Here is a 15569-nt window from a genome sequence, read left to right on the forward strand (position 1 = left end):
TAAAATGTCAGCAAAAATGAACTTGACTATGTTGTTAAAAGAAAATAAATAAATAAAATAAAATAAAAAATAACCAATTGGTGGCATTCCAAAGCATGTTAATACTATATCAAAAAGTCAAATAAATAGTTTAGACAACCTGTTATTATCTGGTGTTCTCATTGATAGTGACCTTTTAAAAATTAGGCTACCTTGTATATTTTGTAATGTGAGGGATATTTCAGGTTTTAAGTCAATTTAACTAGTTTATCTTTTTCTCCATCTCACTTCAGGTTTATTTAGCCTCTCAGTAACTCACTATTTGGAAAATTTGTTTTCTAGTTTGTAAAATAACTCAACTTTAAGAACTTAAATAATTATAATAATTGGCCTTAACCCACTTATGAGATGCACTGTGTAATAGGCTACTGTGAGGATATTTTTTGTTTGTTTGTTTCCTGATGAAACTGATTATGAGGATTTGATTATTATGATGCATCAAAGCTGGGCCTCATTCAAGTATTTTTAGCTCCCAAACTATGACCTGCAACCCGTTGAGAAATGTACATTTCAGTCTTAATAATTTCATCAAATCATCCCTAAAAGAATCAAGTCGAAACTGCTTCTCACTTTACACCTGCGGTTTGAGTAGTTAGTTGTCTGATGGCTGTCAAATAACTTCTACAACAAAAGTTTGAAGTCTCATAAGTTTCACTATAACTTCAGCCGCCGTCTGATGCATCAGCAGGGCTATTGGTTTCCAAATCGACTCGCACTCTTGGCAACCGATGCTATAGTGACCGTTGCCATGGCCCGTGTGGGACAACATGATTGACATAAGTTCGAATCGAATTATATTAGAAGTGTTTCTGTTTTGTGATGTAAGGACACCAGCCGGCATACTTAACATAGCAGAAGCGAGAAAGGCAAAAAAGGTTCTATTATGACGACACCACTATGGAGGAGCGCGCGCTTGTAATTCGCCTCGGGAACAATGCAGGATTCCTGCAGTTCTGCTGAAAACATTACATATAGAATCCCAGCTGCCCAAAGATCCGCACAATCGATTGTAATTGAATTGCACCGTCATTATTATGCCCCTCAACTCTATAGACGGTGGCTTCAAGAACACAGCCACGTTTATGGATGTTTATTGCACTCGACCATGTGAACAAGAATAATTATATGGAATTTACAAATGAACAATTACAGTTTAACACTTCGCTATTTTTTTTCAAGCTGTGGGGAGAAAAACTAAAAGAAAAAGAAAGTTAAGTTTAGAAACCACAGCGCGGTCATGCACCTGTTGCTTCTGCTGATGGGAATACATAAGATAAATGATTTGAAATTTAGGCGATGTTAAAAAAATACAAATAGAATGGAACAGAAAATAATAAGTGAAACGCTTGTTTAATTTAAATTTTTATAATAATTTTGTTTCATCTCAGAAGAAAAAAGAGAGGACTTAACAAACACTGTGAAGAAAGCCATATATGCCTACAATAAAAATATATATGTAAATATATATATATACATGTATATTTTTTACTTTTGCAGAGAGCTGGATTGAAAGATGTCTGAACGAAAGCGAGAGCAAGCGGTTCTCCAGCCCCTCTTCTATTGGAAATATGTCCAACGACGAAAGTAAGTCTAGCGAATATTCATGAAAAAATTAAATGAAACTATAAACTGCATGAAACATGAACTATTATTTCAGAGGGAACCTAATGTGAGTGTTATGACAGAACATGTCTTTAAAAAAGAAAAAGAAAAAAAAGACATCTTTGTAAAACTCTGAAAGCCTACATAAAATTATATATATATATATATATATATATATATATATATATATATATATATATATATAATACATATTTTATATATATATATATATATATATACAGTATATAATATTTACCATCACCTGACACAATTCAGTTGAACTCTTGAAAGTTTTTAAACCATAGTAAAATTATATATATACTGTATATATAATTAGCTTTGATATTTTAAGTGACATCCATGACATCCAATAGCAACAAATGGCTTCAGTCTGTGAAATATAATGTGTTTTTTGAGAAATATAACCATCTGTGTATAGTTTCAGGGCTCAATTTTGTAAAATGTCATGTTAGTGCATAGCTTGTAAGTTAATAAATAGCTTGTAAATTTGTCAGGATTCAAGTATCAGAAAGGAAAACACTTACAACCTCACAGAGAAATAACTTATTTAAAAAAAATCTTGTTTTTTAATCTAGTTTACTGGCAAATAATTCTAAAAAAAAAAAAAAAACAAGCCCTTTTCTCTTGTTTCTTTCTTTTGAAATATTTACTAAACCATACTATGTATTTATTTATTATATAAAAAAGAGGAATCATTTAAACTCAAGAATGTACTATATATATATATATATATATATATATATATATATACCACAACAAAATTGTAAGTGCAAGAACATTTTGCATATCATTTTGAAAGCACTACTTGAAAGTATGTCTGTAAAATAAACTAAAATTTCATGTTGGCCGATGCTTGAATCCAGTACATACAGTGTAATTGGATGATAAGGCAATGATATTTGTTTTAGAACTGCAGTTATGCTTCCTTCCATGTTTCATCACAGGGTTTAATTTTGACGTATGATGCCTTGAGAAGTGTTTTCTAGACACTAGCTTTCCATGTGCCCTGACCAAACTGTGTTTTCATCAGGTTGGAGGAGAACTATGAGATCGCAGAGGGTGTTTGTATTCCTCGCAGTGCACTGTACATGCATTATTTGGACTTCTGCGAGAAACTTGATTCTCAGCCGGTCAATGCTGCAAGCTTCGGGAAGGTAATAACCTGTATTCAACGCTTCAGTGATGAAGTCAAATATTCCAATAGTATTATGATAGTCAAGTTTTGATGAGGTAATCATGGAGTTTTCTCTCATCAAAGATCTTATAAACATGCATGTTCACGTGAAAGAGGAAGGAAAACATCAGTTACAAAAAAAAAGCATGACATAATACTGGGTATTATGAAGAGCCACATCCAGTGGTCTTTTCTTACACCTCTTCTGCAAACTCATAGCTGGACAATATAAGCAATGAACATGTTCACCCTTGTTCCCACAACCCTTCAACCCAACTACTCATATAGCCGCCCCCCGACACCCTTATCCCGCTCCCCCGGGTGCTGTCGGAGGATATTGAAAAAGAGAGGGGGCCTGGATTAATGTGTAATTAAAGGAAATTTGGAAGGGTGAGATGTTGCGGAATGTTAGATCAGTGGCTGGAGCAGCGTGGGGTGTCCTTTAGGAAGGCTTCATTGATTCGGGACAAAAAAGAGAGAGAGAGCTGGACCTGCCTCCCTGTCTGCTCATTTATCAAGCCAAGCCTGACAGAAACTTCACAGCTTGGCCTCTTTTTTTCATCCCACACAATAGAGAGTTTCACTGTTTGCAAAGTTTTCTGCACCGGGAGCTGGACCAAGGAGCTCATGGACAAAAAGCACAGAGAGAATGAGAGATTGGCGAGAAAAGAAGTGTCATTGGACATGTATGAATCTAACAAGATGATTGAGAAGATATGTTTGTTATAGTTGTAAAAGATAAGACACTGATGTCACAAAAGATGTGCCCAGAAAAGCTCAATATATGTGTATTTTTTTTTCTTTTTACCTGATCCAAACAGATAATAAGACAACAGTTTCCTCAGTTAACCACACGGAGACTAGGAACCAGGGGCCAGTCAAAGTAAGTTCATTATTCAATATTCGAGAACTTTTCTAACCTTTTACATTTGTCATGTCACTTTAAATATGTTTTGTCAAGTAGGTCACAGTCAGAAGCCCACAAGCAGTGTTGGGGGTAATGCATTTCAATAATTCGAGTTACGTAATCGGATAACTTTTTTCAAGTAATTAGTAAAGTAACACATTACTTTTAAATTTACAACAAAATATATGAGTTACATTTTCAAATAAATAATGCAAGTTACTTTGTTTTCCATTTATTGATTGAGACCCTTTGTTTCCATGTTGAGAGAAATTGCGAGTAAGTGCTAAGTCGTTGTGTGCGCTGTGTAAACATGATGGTTAAATAACACAAATGTATATTATGTATTTAATCTCACTGCTCACATTTGATGGTCCAATTCACCCATACGAATAAGGAAAAAATGACTTTAGTTAAACATATGTTTTTTTTTTCATATTGTTACTTATTTTTTATTAGCAAGCCCAGCCCAGGTGAGAAAAAGTCATGCAAAATGTAACGCATTACTTTCCATAAAAAGTTTAAAACACAATTAGTTACTTTTTGGGGGAGTAGCGCAATATTGTAATGCATTACTTTAACTTTCCCCAACACTGCCCAATTTTTTTTTTAAAAATTATATCTGGTAATCAATTTGCAAAATTATTCACAATTATTTTTCACTGTGTAAAAGTTGCACTCTTCCAAATGTCATGGTCATCACTTTTTTATATTTATAATAAAAATATATATATATTTATTTATAGGGAGAGAGAGAAATTATTAATTATTTATAATTTATGAAATTACATTTTTTCATGCCAAACAAAGTACACAACTTTTGTTCATGCTTGATCTCACCTACAGCACCAAATGAACTGTCAAAAAAGATGCAGTTTTGAGAATCTTAGGCATTGAGAGGTGTATCACCATTTACACTCCATAGATGATATGACAAAGTTATTCATGTGTATAAAAAAGTACCAGTGCAGAGATTATGAACACTTTCTTATCATGACTGCTTTAACTGCTTTAGTAAAACTGCTTTATTCAGCAAACAAACCACAACTCATGTATAATTTTCAACCTGCCACTCGCTTGTCCCTATTAGGTATCACTACTATGGAATCGCTGTGAAAGAGAGCTCTCAGTTCTACGATGTGATGTACTCTAAAAAGGGCGCTGCGTGGGTGAACGAGACGGGCAAGAAAGTGGTCACCAAACAGACAGTGGCATATTCACCGCGCTCCAAGCTGGGCACTCTCCTGCCAGACTTTCCAAATGTCAAAGACTTAAATCTGCCTGCCAGTCTGCCAGAGGAGAAGGTAAACAGATCACTAAAACTCTTAACTGCTAACCTCCAACTCCAACCCCCCTCTCCCTGCTCCTGCCCGCTACCCACCCCTCCTAGATCCTGCTTTCATGTGTCAGACGGACCTTCCCTGGGCCTGGATTTAGATGAGGACCTGGAGGATTTATGTGTTGGTTCCTAGCGAACTCTTAATCTTTCGAGTAGATAATAAGATCTTGCATTGGACAAAGGATGGGCACTAGCTGTCTCGCTTTAAAAAGGCGCCTGTAATTTTAAATGGTTTGTGAGTTTCTGATCTTTAAAGCCTCTTTTTATACACTGGTTTGGCAAGACCCTGTAAATAGGAATTGTTCATGAAAGCAGCTTTTTTGTTGTTTGGTATTTATATCCTCTTTCTTTAGTGTTAGAGTCTTTTAGTGTCTTATTAATGCATGGCCATGAGTCAGGAATGAATTTGGTATGACATCATTAACACTAAGTGAATTATTCTCTGTGGGAAAGTATTATAAAAGTCATTTAAATGAGCTTTTTTCCTCTGCAAGGTCTCAACCTTTATCATGATGTACAGAACTCACTGCCAGAGGATACTGGATACAGTCATACGAGCCAACTTTGATGAGGTCTGCATTCTGATGCTTTTTCTTCAAGCTTTTTCATCCGGTGGCATTATGTGTTATCGCAGTGTTTATTTGTGTTTGTGTATATGCCTAGGTCCAGAGCTTCCTGTTGCACTTTTGGCAGGGCATGCCACCACACATGCTCCCTGTCCTGGGCTCCTCTACAGTGGTGAACATAGTTGGTGTGTGTGACTCCATATTGTACAAGGCCATCTCAGGGGTCCTCATGCCTACCGTCCTACAGGCTCTGCCTGACAGGTGAGTCCCATTCCTGCCTATTTTGATTTTGTTAAAAAGTGTATAACACAATTTATGCACTTGCAGTTTTGGAAAGTTCTGCAGTACCTAGAACTAAATGCAACCCATTTTATTTCCTCATTGTGACTTAATTCTGAGTGAAATTGGATATTTAATTAAAAAAAAAAACAATTATGACAGGATTTGATTCTGATTTATTTATGGGATTTGGGTGGATTGAGAAGTTGAACCTATATAGAAAAGGGAGAATTTGACAAAATAAGAGGGCTTGGTGACATTAGAAAGTTAAAATCAAGTAAAAGCACATATTAATAGGATAATGAAGATTTGTCAAGCTTATAAAGATTTTTTTATGTGCATATTTGGACATTATATTTCACATTCAACATAATCAGAACTGCCTCAGTAAGAACAGCAAACTGTATGAAATTAACCCTACTGGTGGTAAAAGACGCATCTTTATTTTCAGTAATAGTTGAAATCAGATCATATATACACAGTGCTGAATAGACATTACAGAATCACACACAATTTCTTAATATCAAATGAAGATCCTCATGCCAGAGTCCTTAAGTAGGTTTTTAAATTGGACTTAAATTGGCATTTCTCCTTGAAAATAGACAAGAAAGCTGGCATGGCATTAAAACACCAACCAATCAACTTTGATCAAATGGAATTTTGTCTTCAAGCTAATAATATACCCTAAGTACTATTGCCAAAGGGATCATTGCTAGCATTATTTGCATATCAAACTTTATGTCAGTGTAATTAACTGATGGGAAGATTTCCCATAAATGACGCATGACTCCTATTTTTATTGCCCAGGCAAAAGGTCAAAAATTTCAGTGCGTCAGAGCATCCTTTGTACTGTGTAATGTACTTATGTGTAATGTACTACACTATATCCTTGTTTGTGTGCTTTGAATAATGCAGCCTCACTCAGGTGATCAGGAAGTTTGCCAAGCAGCTGGACGAGTGGCTGAAGGTGGCATTACATGACCTGCCTGAGAACTTGCGCAACATAAAGTTTGAATGTATGGGCTAATATATTTGAGAATAAAAAACAACAAAAACGAATCTTGCTGGTATTCTAAGGCTATATTTGAATAAATATATGTTTTATTCTCAGTGTCAAGAAGATTTTCCCAGATACTTAAACGACAGACATCATTAAACCATCTCTGTCAGGTAGCCTATACAGCAATTTTATTTTTAATATTGAACATTTTTCTCTTAGTCTCCAATTCTCCATCATGTTTGCATCATGTTTTCACAAATGCATATGATCAGTCACAGTGCAGGGTGAAATTATATACTTGCTTTTGCAGGCTTCTCGAACTGTGATCCACAGTGCAGACATCACCTTTCAGATGCTTGAGGATTGGAGGAACGTAGACCTTAACAGTATCACTAAACAGACTCTTTATACAATGGAAGACTCCAGAGAGGACCAGAGAAGACTTATCATCCAATGTAAGTTTTGAATGAAAAAGACCTGAGAAAAAGACCTGAGACCTAGCTGGTTTCATTTAGAATGATTTATTAGTGTTTCTGTGCTGTACTAGTTTAGTGCAGTGTGATTGCAGTGTTATTGTAGCAGAATCACATGCAGCACTGTGTTAAAAGCCCTGCTGGTTTATGTTTCGGATTTCACACAGTAGTTGTCAACCAGCGCTGAATCATTCCCACGACCATGAGAGTCGAGCTTTAGCCACAGACACTGAGAGGTTAACCCTCACAGTTTGACACCCTGAGGAGCATTTCAAATTAATTTCAGCATCAACCTCTCACATGATTGATCAGGTCAAAGTTAAAAGATTCTGTCATGTCATCTTCAAAAGAGGATTCTGAGCTCTTCTCTCTCTCTCTACATTTCATACAGTGATCTCAAGTCTGTGCCAGTAGTCTTTTTGCAATTATGTGTAAGCAACTTTTGCAAGCAATTAAAACTGATATTGTGAAATGAATGCTTCAAAAATGAAAAAATAAAAAATAATAATTAGAAAAAAGAAAAATAATTGTATTAATTTTGGATGCATATGATTTCTTCTTTCTACTCAGATATATTGTTAATCTCTCTATCTATCTGTTTTCTGTTGTTTTTCAAAGTGTATCAAGAATTTGACAGACAGCTGGAGGACCAGTCACCCATTGAAGCCTACATCGAGTGGCTGGACTCTATGGTGGAGAGATGTGTCGTGAGGGTAAGTGTACAGGCCATAAAATTCATTTTATGCTTAATTTACACTTAATTTGCAGTATGATGATTATATAACTAGATATTTCATTATGTAGATTATATATATATATATATATATATATATATATATATATATATGTTAAATTGTTATGGTACTATATACCATTTATAGTACTAAATGGTACTATATATGGTTAAAAACTGTATTGGACATTACATGTATTGGACATTCATTTTATGGGCAAGGATTGTGCCATGCTCCTTATGAATTCTTTCCCCCATCTCATTCAGCACATGGACTCAAAGCATCATATGCTTCAGTAACTCTGTAGAGTTTATGGTTGGACTGCTAGTTCTGACTTGGTTTTGAGCTTTTACCATTTAAATGTGCTTCAGTATTGTGCCAATTAACAACATCAAATAATTTTGTTTACTTGAAGCTTCGATTCAAGATTCAAATCGAATTGCATTTAATAGCTAATGCTTTATGGTCCACAAAGCCTTCATTTATTACTTGGACAGGAGACTTGAATTGGTAGAATACATTAACTTTTTATGGTAAATGGGTTTTTTGTATTGATAGGCTCATTCCATCTGATCCACCTCATGTTTGATGACTAGAGCCATAAAAGCTGCAAAAACACCTATGCAAACTTATTTTTTATTTTATTTTTTAAGATTTTTATTTTGTCTACAGGTTCAATGTAAACTGTTCCATTTCAAAAACTGAGATATTTCTGACTATTGTTTCATATGAAAGACCAGCATGTAGGCTTGGTGTAGTACTGATCTGTCTGGTGGAAGAGGTTGTCCAAGCTGGTTGACCAGGACACATCTGATCTGCTGGGGAATCTTACACCAGCACTCCAGCATGCAAAACGTGGTGATTGCAGCAGACAATCACGAAAATGTCTTAACTTTGACTTTTGTTTTGTACTACTATAGCAGATTCTGGGGAAGAGCTGATGCTCATGGGTTCCACACCCACATCGACGTCACCTGGACCCTTATCTCCTGCCAAGTCTGTTCACTCAGTGGGTGTGCCAGCAGTAGGTTCCCCCAATTCAGCTCAGTCTCCAGAGTACACCAGCATATCAGCTACCACAGGTAAATAGTGTAGAACTGATTCTAAAACACAGTATCACATTCAACAGTACATTTTGCACAGCCCATTTCATGCATCCATTAAAAATGCATCTCACAGTAAGATAATTTAATTAGCAAGCCAAACACGTTTCTCTGTATATGTATGTCTGTGTATGTTCCAGGAGCTGTTCAGTCATATACCTGGTCCCTTACATACACAATGACAGCCTCAGGTGGCAGCCCACCCGAGACCGGATCCCAGCTTTCCTGCATGAGAGGCGGACCCCCTCTATATGGCTCCTCATCTACCCACAGGATGCCAGTTTACCCACATCGGGATGAGCATGGGTAAGCCCCCAAATGAATGATAAGACATTAAATGATGTGCTGAATATGACATTACAGTGTGGATTATGAAATGTTTTTAGAGATTTGTACTCAGTACCTTTTTTTCTATATTGGCAGCTATAATTACAACAGCTACGCAAACCAGCACCATCACGCTATCCAGAGTCAGTACTCCAGTTTAACCCATGAACCAGGGCTGCCCACCCCTCTGCATTACTCCTCATACCACCGGACCTCCGCACAGGTTAGGCCCCTCCCACCAAAATGATAAAATCATACAGTATTATTTTATGATACTATTTTATCCACAAGCACTGAACTCTGAACTATTTATAAAACACATGATTAAAGAATATAGTTTCACAATTTTGTCAGACAACACCTTCAGTTTCACAACTCTAGGTCTGACAAAAGTTTGAATGTCAGTTAAAATCACATTTATGATAAATCATAATTAGGGTTGCAAAGGGGTGGAAAATTTTCGGGTAAATTTCCAGAAACTTTCAAAAAAAAATCCCTGGAATATTCCAAAAAAATCCTGGAAAGTTTCCAAAATTTCTGGAATGTTTCCGAAATTTACTGGAAATTTTCCACCTTTTTGCAACCCTAATCATAATTATGACGCAAGTCAGAAACTGGCATAATTTAGATAATTATAACAAAACATCGACTTTTTGTCAATTGACTGTCATAATTTAAACTTTTTATTTCATAATTATGATTCATAATAGTCAAACTTATGACATACTAAGCCACAATTATGTGATATGAAGTCACATTAATGAGAAATTAAGTCATAATTATGATAAAAAGCCAAAATTATGACATACTACATTTGATCTCATAATTATTATAGTACTTATAGTAGTATATCATATTTTTGCTTTTTTTAATCTTAAGACTGTCACATTTGTCAACTTTATATTTTCTTTTTTTTTTTAATCTCAATATCTCATTATTTTGAATATTTTTTTTTGTCATAATTATGATTTACCAAAGAAAGATTTTTTTTTTCTGTGTGGCAGAAATGGGTTTCCATGTGCATTTATTGCATGTGCAAACAATTTTAGTTACATATTTAATATTATTATTATTATTTATTTAAAAAAATTTAAATGGAAAAAAAAAAAAGCAAAAGCAAACTATTTTATTCAAAGATGAATCATGAACAATAAGGCCAGGAACAAACATTTAGAAAGTAAACTAAAAACAAAATAACAGATGAATATAGGTGTGTATTCCCCAGTATTTAGAGTGGAAGTGTATTCCATCCTTGTCTCTTTTGCAGGGTTTGTAACAGAGAAGAATACTTGTGTGAATGTGAATGGTGCTTGATGAATTACAGTCATTAGCATCTGAAATGTTCTGGTAAGTGTTATCCACAGAGGTTTATGGATAGAGAATGCTTGCTTAGCTCAGTACACACTGGGGTAATAGGCTGAACTCCTGATCAGAAGTACAGGTCATTTAGCATATGTATTTAAAGCGGATTCACTTCTGAATGAGAACAAAGATGAAAAAGCTCAATTAATTGTCTTTGTTAAACCTCTAGAGAACCCTAGAGAAACAAAATGACATGTTTATAGGCTTTGATTTGATTATCAAGTACAGGAAAACCATTAGTCTGATCAGTTAGGAAAGATATAGTACACTAAGAACAGGCTGCAGGCCTGTGCCAAGTTTGGTGGAGGTGGCCTGAAAGCTCTAGGAGGAGATACAGAAATATTTGCATTGGTTTACTGAACAGTGGACAGTGTGTTTTCTCAGTGTGTGTGAAATGTTCATTTTAGTATGCAGAAATACTAAGTGTATACAAAATGCTCATGCTGCATGCTACTAGCTCAGAAGCTGAGTGAATAGTTGAATGCTATTCTGTGTAGTGCTTGAGATGGAGAGAGCGTGAATGGTTGAATTAAACTGTTCGGTTATGGATGGAGAGGCAGGAATCTGCATCACATATATTAAAAGCCAAAGCGGGTGTGATGGTAATTTCATGTCAAGAGCTCTCTGGCCCAGCCTGCCTTTGTAATCGGGGATCAGCTGGGCCTCAGAGTTTCAGAAGCAGTGTTGCTGAATTCTCCTCCACACAGTGGATGCAGACTCTGAAAGGTGGACCGGCAATATTTCCATCCCCTGAATGTAAGCTTTTCCATATTCCAAGCTTTCCTGATGCACTGGTGACTTCATGTGCCTGTGCGAGTCGTGAAAATTATGAAAATAAATCTAGGAATTATTGGATTGTTGGATTTCAAATCAGTAGGGGTTGAGGCATCAAAAGTAACTAGCTGTTTTATGGATGGTAATATTATTACTGAAATCTTATTAGTAATTAGTTACACTACTTGTTACTGCTAAAAGTAATATTATTACAGTAACTAGTTACTGCCCAACACTGAAGCCAAGAGACCCCCCGATACACACACTCAATGTCTCTCTACTGTCTACTCAGTGACCGCCTCTGACAGCACAACTAGCGACCAGAGATCCAGATGGAAAAGCGTTTATTAAAATATTGTTATTCAATGGTCTCTTTTCTCTGCATGAACAAGAGGTCACCAAGCAACACATCTTGGTCTCTGACCCTGCCTGACTTTTTTGCATGCTGCAGCCATTCATAAAAGCTCTGACTGAAGACGGTTTCTATTTAGAGAGCACTTATAGATTTTTACTTCCACTTATTTTCCCTCAACTTAAAATGGATACAATGTCCATGCTTTGTTTGATACGGCTACTCTGAAGGAGGCAGTGGAGAGGAGACAAATGAAGATTATGCTGACTTCCCCAGAGAGAACAGAGTGTTTTATATAGAGACATATCTTGAGCTGACATGCTCAGTTTTGTTTTTGGTCTGTTACACACAGCAACAAAAATACCTTTTTGGGAGTCTTTTAAGAAAAAGTGCTATGTTAACTTAAAAGACCTTTTTCTTCTATGCATCCAGAACAGATGTTCAAATTATGCTGAATTTTTGGCATCATCATTTTAACAATAAAAAAATGTGATTGAATAACATAACGGGAAGAATTTATGTCAGTTTAGTCAGTTGTTCCTGTCAGAAGTTTCTACATTTAAATAATAATAATAACAGTTGCAGCAAAAATATTATTAATTATTATTATTATTATTATTAGTAGTAGTAGTAGTAGCAGTAGTATGGCATTTCTTTATTTTGATTTATGATTATGGTAATACATTTACATTTAGTCATTTAGCGGATGCTTTTATCCAAAGCGACTTACAAATGAGGACAATGGAAGCAATCAAAATCAACAAGAGAGCAATGATACGCAAGTGTTATAACAAGTCTCAGCTTAACGCACGTAGCAAGGTCTTTTTTCTTTTTAATTATATGATAAATAAAAAGAAAACTGATAGAATAGAAAAAGAATAGAGCAAGCTAGTGTTAGAGGCATTTTTTTGCTTTTGTTAATTGTATAATAAATAAACAGAAAACAAATAGATGGGATGGAACATTTAATTCAGTGTCTAAGTGTTTAAGTCAGTGAAAGTGATTTTTTTTTGTGAAACAAAAAATTGATGATAATAATAATAATAATAAAAACTTTAAATAATTATTCTTATTCGTCATCTTATTATATATCATAAATTAAAAATAAAGAAATACCATACTATTATTATTATTATCATTAGTAGTAGTAGTAGTATTGTTGTTGTTGTTGTTAATTTGTTTTTGTTGGTTTTTATTTTTTACTGATATTGCTGTTATTGTTATTATTATTATCATTTAAAAAAATGAAGAAATACCATACTACTACTACTACTACTAATCATAATTATTACTACTACCAATATTTGTTGTTTTTTGCTGTTATTGTTATTGTCATTATTATTAATGATATTATTATTATAATAATTTTCATCATTACTTTAGTACATATTTTTGTCTTGTTTTTTTGCTGTATTATTATTATTATAAATATTTATTAATAAAGAAAAAATTGATACAGTGATTTGACTGTGGTTAAGGGTGTTTTAGGCACTTTGTATTGCAAAAACACTCCTTATGCATGGCCTCAAAAAGTGGCTTATTGCTTTATAAACATAAAGAAAGAAAATGAGGTTTGTTTAGAAAATGCGACACATGAGCCACTACTGATATTTTGTAACAGTCCTCATGCATGTTTCTCTCTGTTTTTTAGTATCCACAGATGTCCAGAATGGAGTCCTGTTTGATGAGTGGGTCTCCGCTTCTACATTCGAGTGCGGTGACCCCCCGATGGCCGGATGTGCCCTCGGCCAACAGCTGTTTCTCCAGTCCCACTGTCCACACGTCACGCTACCCCACCGGAGACATGTACTCCCCTCTCGCCCCACGCAGGAACTCTGAATATGAGCATGCACAACATTTTCCAGGATTCGCCTATATTAATGGGGAGGCAACGACTGGGTGGGCAAAATGATTGTACCCTTCCGAGAGTCTCCGTCCAAGAGACGATGTCTGCATGTGCAAAGCTGTGTGCAAAGCTGGACAGATAAACCAGCGGCAGCCCATATTTAACATAATTACAAAGAATGTATTTGAGTGGGAATGACATTGTGTCAGAGATGTTTTTATTGGTATGGTCAGTGTTTACAGTGCAAGCTGCCAATGAAACTCTTTTTGAATTGCAATCATTGTGAGAGTGCAAAAAGGCAGTGTCCCAGTTGTGCCTTTCCCTGCCTGTTTCTCATTTATCTCTCATGAGCATTATAGGCCACTCATTCATTTACTGTGCAAAAACTTTGGTTGCTGAGCTTGTTTCAACGTAAATATGTACGTATCTCATGGTGTTCTGTTACCACAGACTGGGTGTTTGACGTCAGTGATGTTAATGACACCACAGTGGTGTTTTTTTTGTCAACATCAAAGTGTGCTATTTTCCTAGCATAAACACAACACATTCTCAGAACCAGGAAGAAATGCCTTAATATTTGATCTCAGAATGCCCTCTTGGTCAGCTGCCAGAATACGTACGTCATAAGAGTTCAAACAAATAAAGGCCTCTCATGTCAGTACTTATTGCATGCGAACGTGAAAATAAGATTTCTCATTTTACACAAATGCAGAATTACTCCAGTGTGAGGCTGGGGGAATATTAGAAATCTTTTCTGTAGCTTTGTAACATTGTGTCCCTTTGCATTGTTTATCTGTGTTTGAACTGTATATCCAGTTTTGTATGATTTTAAGAACCGAAATGTGTTAACCTAGGTTTGTGTGTTCTTGAATGCACTCAAAGGTACTGTGGACCTATTACCCTATGGGTAGGAATAAAAAGGAAAGAATATAAAAATGTAACATTTATTATCTTTAGTCACTTTCTCTTGTAAATAAAAGCACTCAGTAACTTCTGTGATGACAGCTGTTACCATGTAAATGATATATGTGGACTTATTTGTTGCCACATAAAGATTTTTTTAAACCCAGTTCATATTATGTCTTCTATTTGTGTTTTTTTTTACTCTGTATGTCTATATGTTTGGAATATATAAGAATTTCATTGTACATGTATATTGCTATATATACAGCAATACAATACTGACAGGACTGACATGGACACTAATCAGGCATTGAACTAATCAATATTGCACTTGTTAAATTTCAGAATTGTTTAAATTGTTAAACCAGCACTGATCAAGTCTAAGAAATCAGATTCATGCACTCAATTACACTTTTTAAATGGTCACACACTGATACTTTGATTTAAATATGCATATTTATTTATGTGTGCATTACCATTTCCACCTTGCACTATAAAAATACCTTAAACCTCTCAAGTATTCATTGAAAAGGGCATTTTAATGAAATGTAGCATAAGGTCAGAGTTTGATATTTCGCAGGAAGTATATACATGCAAACCTTCAGCTAAATCCTTCTATGCTCTTTAATGAAGATGCACAAGATGCAACTCATTATTGAAGATGATATATATTCTATCGAAGTCATTTTAAAGGCTGGTCCAGAAAACTTATTCTAAACATTTACATCTATGCATTTTGCAGGCATTGTCCAAAGCGATTTACAAAAGAGG

The 15569-nt window shown here is 35.2% G+C and overlaps 1 protein-coding gene across 1 annotated transcript; it reads left to right on the forward strand.

The window, feature by feature from the left end:
• The first annotated feature begins 1679 nt into the window (after window positions 1–1679).
• LOC107583893 (transcription factor RFX4-like) lies at window positions 1680–14945 on the forward strand. The gene is made up of 14 exons (XM_016270247.1): window positions 1680–1708; window positions 2693–2816; window positions 3658–3719; window positions 4831–5044; window positions 5574–5651; window positions 5743–5906; window positions 6840–6940; window positions 7036–7094; window positions 7235–7379; window positions 8016–8110; window positions 9036–9213; window positions 9375–9540; window positions 9658–9784; window positions 13701–14945. Exons 1-14 carry the CDS (start codon window positions 1680–1682, stop codon window positions 13959–13961), a joined length of 1803 nt encoding a protein of 600 aa, XP_016125733.1. The 3' UTR covers window positions 13962–14945.
• The last annotated feature ends 624 nt before the right edge of the window (window positions 14946–15569 follow it).

This window comes from Sinocyclocheilus grahami, unplaced genomic scaffold (genome assembly GCF_001515645.1).
Source record: "Sinocyclocheilus grahami isolate Dianchi unplaced genomic scaffold, SAMN03320097.WGS_v1.1 scaffold55.1, whole genome shotgun sequence".
NCBI classification, from domain to species: Eukaryota; Metazoa; Chordata; class Actinopteri; order Cypriniformes; family Cyprinidae; genus Sinocyclocheilus; species Sinocyclocheilus grahami.

Excerpts from the sequence above, each read along its gene's own strand:
- LOC107583893 (XM_016270247.1), top strand. The coding sequence starts at position 1,680 with ATGAACTATTATTTCAGAGGGAACCTAAT. Across the intron at positions 1,709-2,692 it reads TATTTCAGAGGGAACCTAAT|GTTGGAGGAGAACTATGAGA; the intron begins GTGAGTGTTATG and ends TGTTTTCATCAG. Across the intron at positions 9,541-9,657 it reads CCACATCGGGATGAGCATGG|CTATAATTACAACAGCTACG; the intron begins GTAAGCCCCCAA and ends CTATATTGGCAG.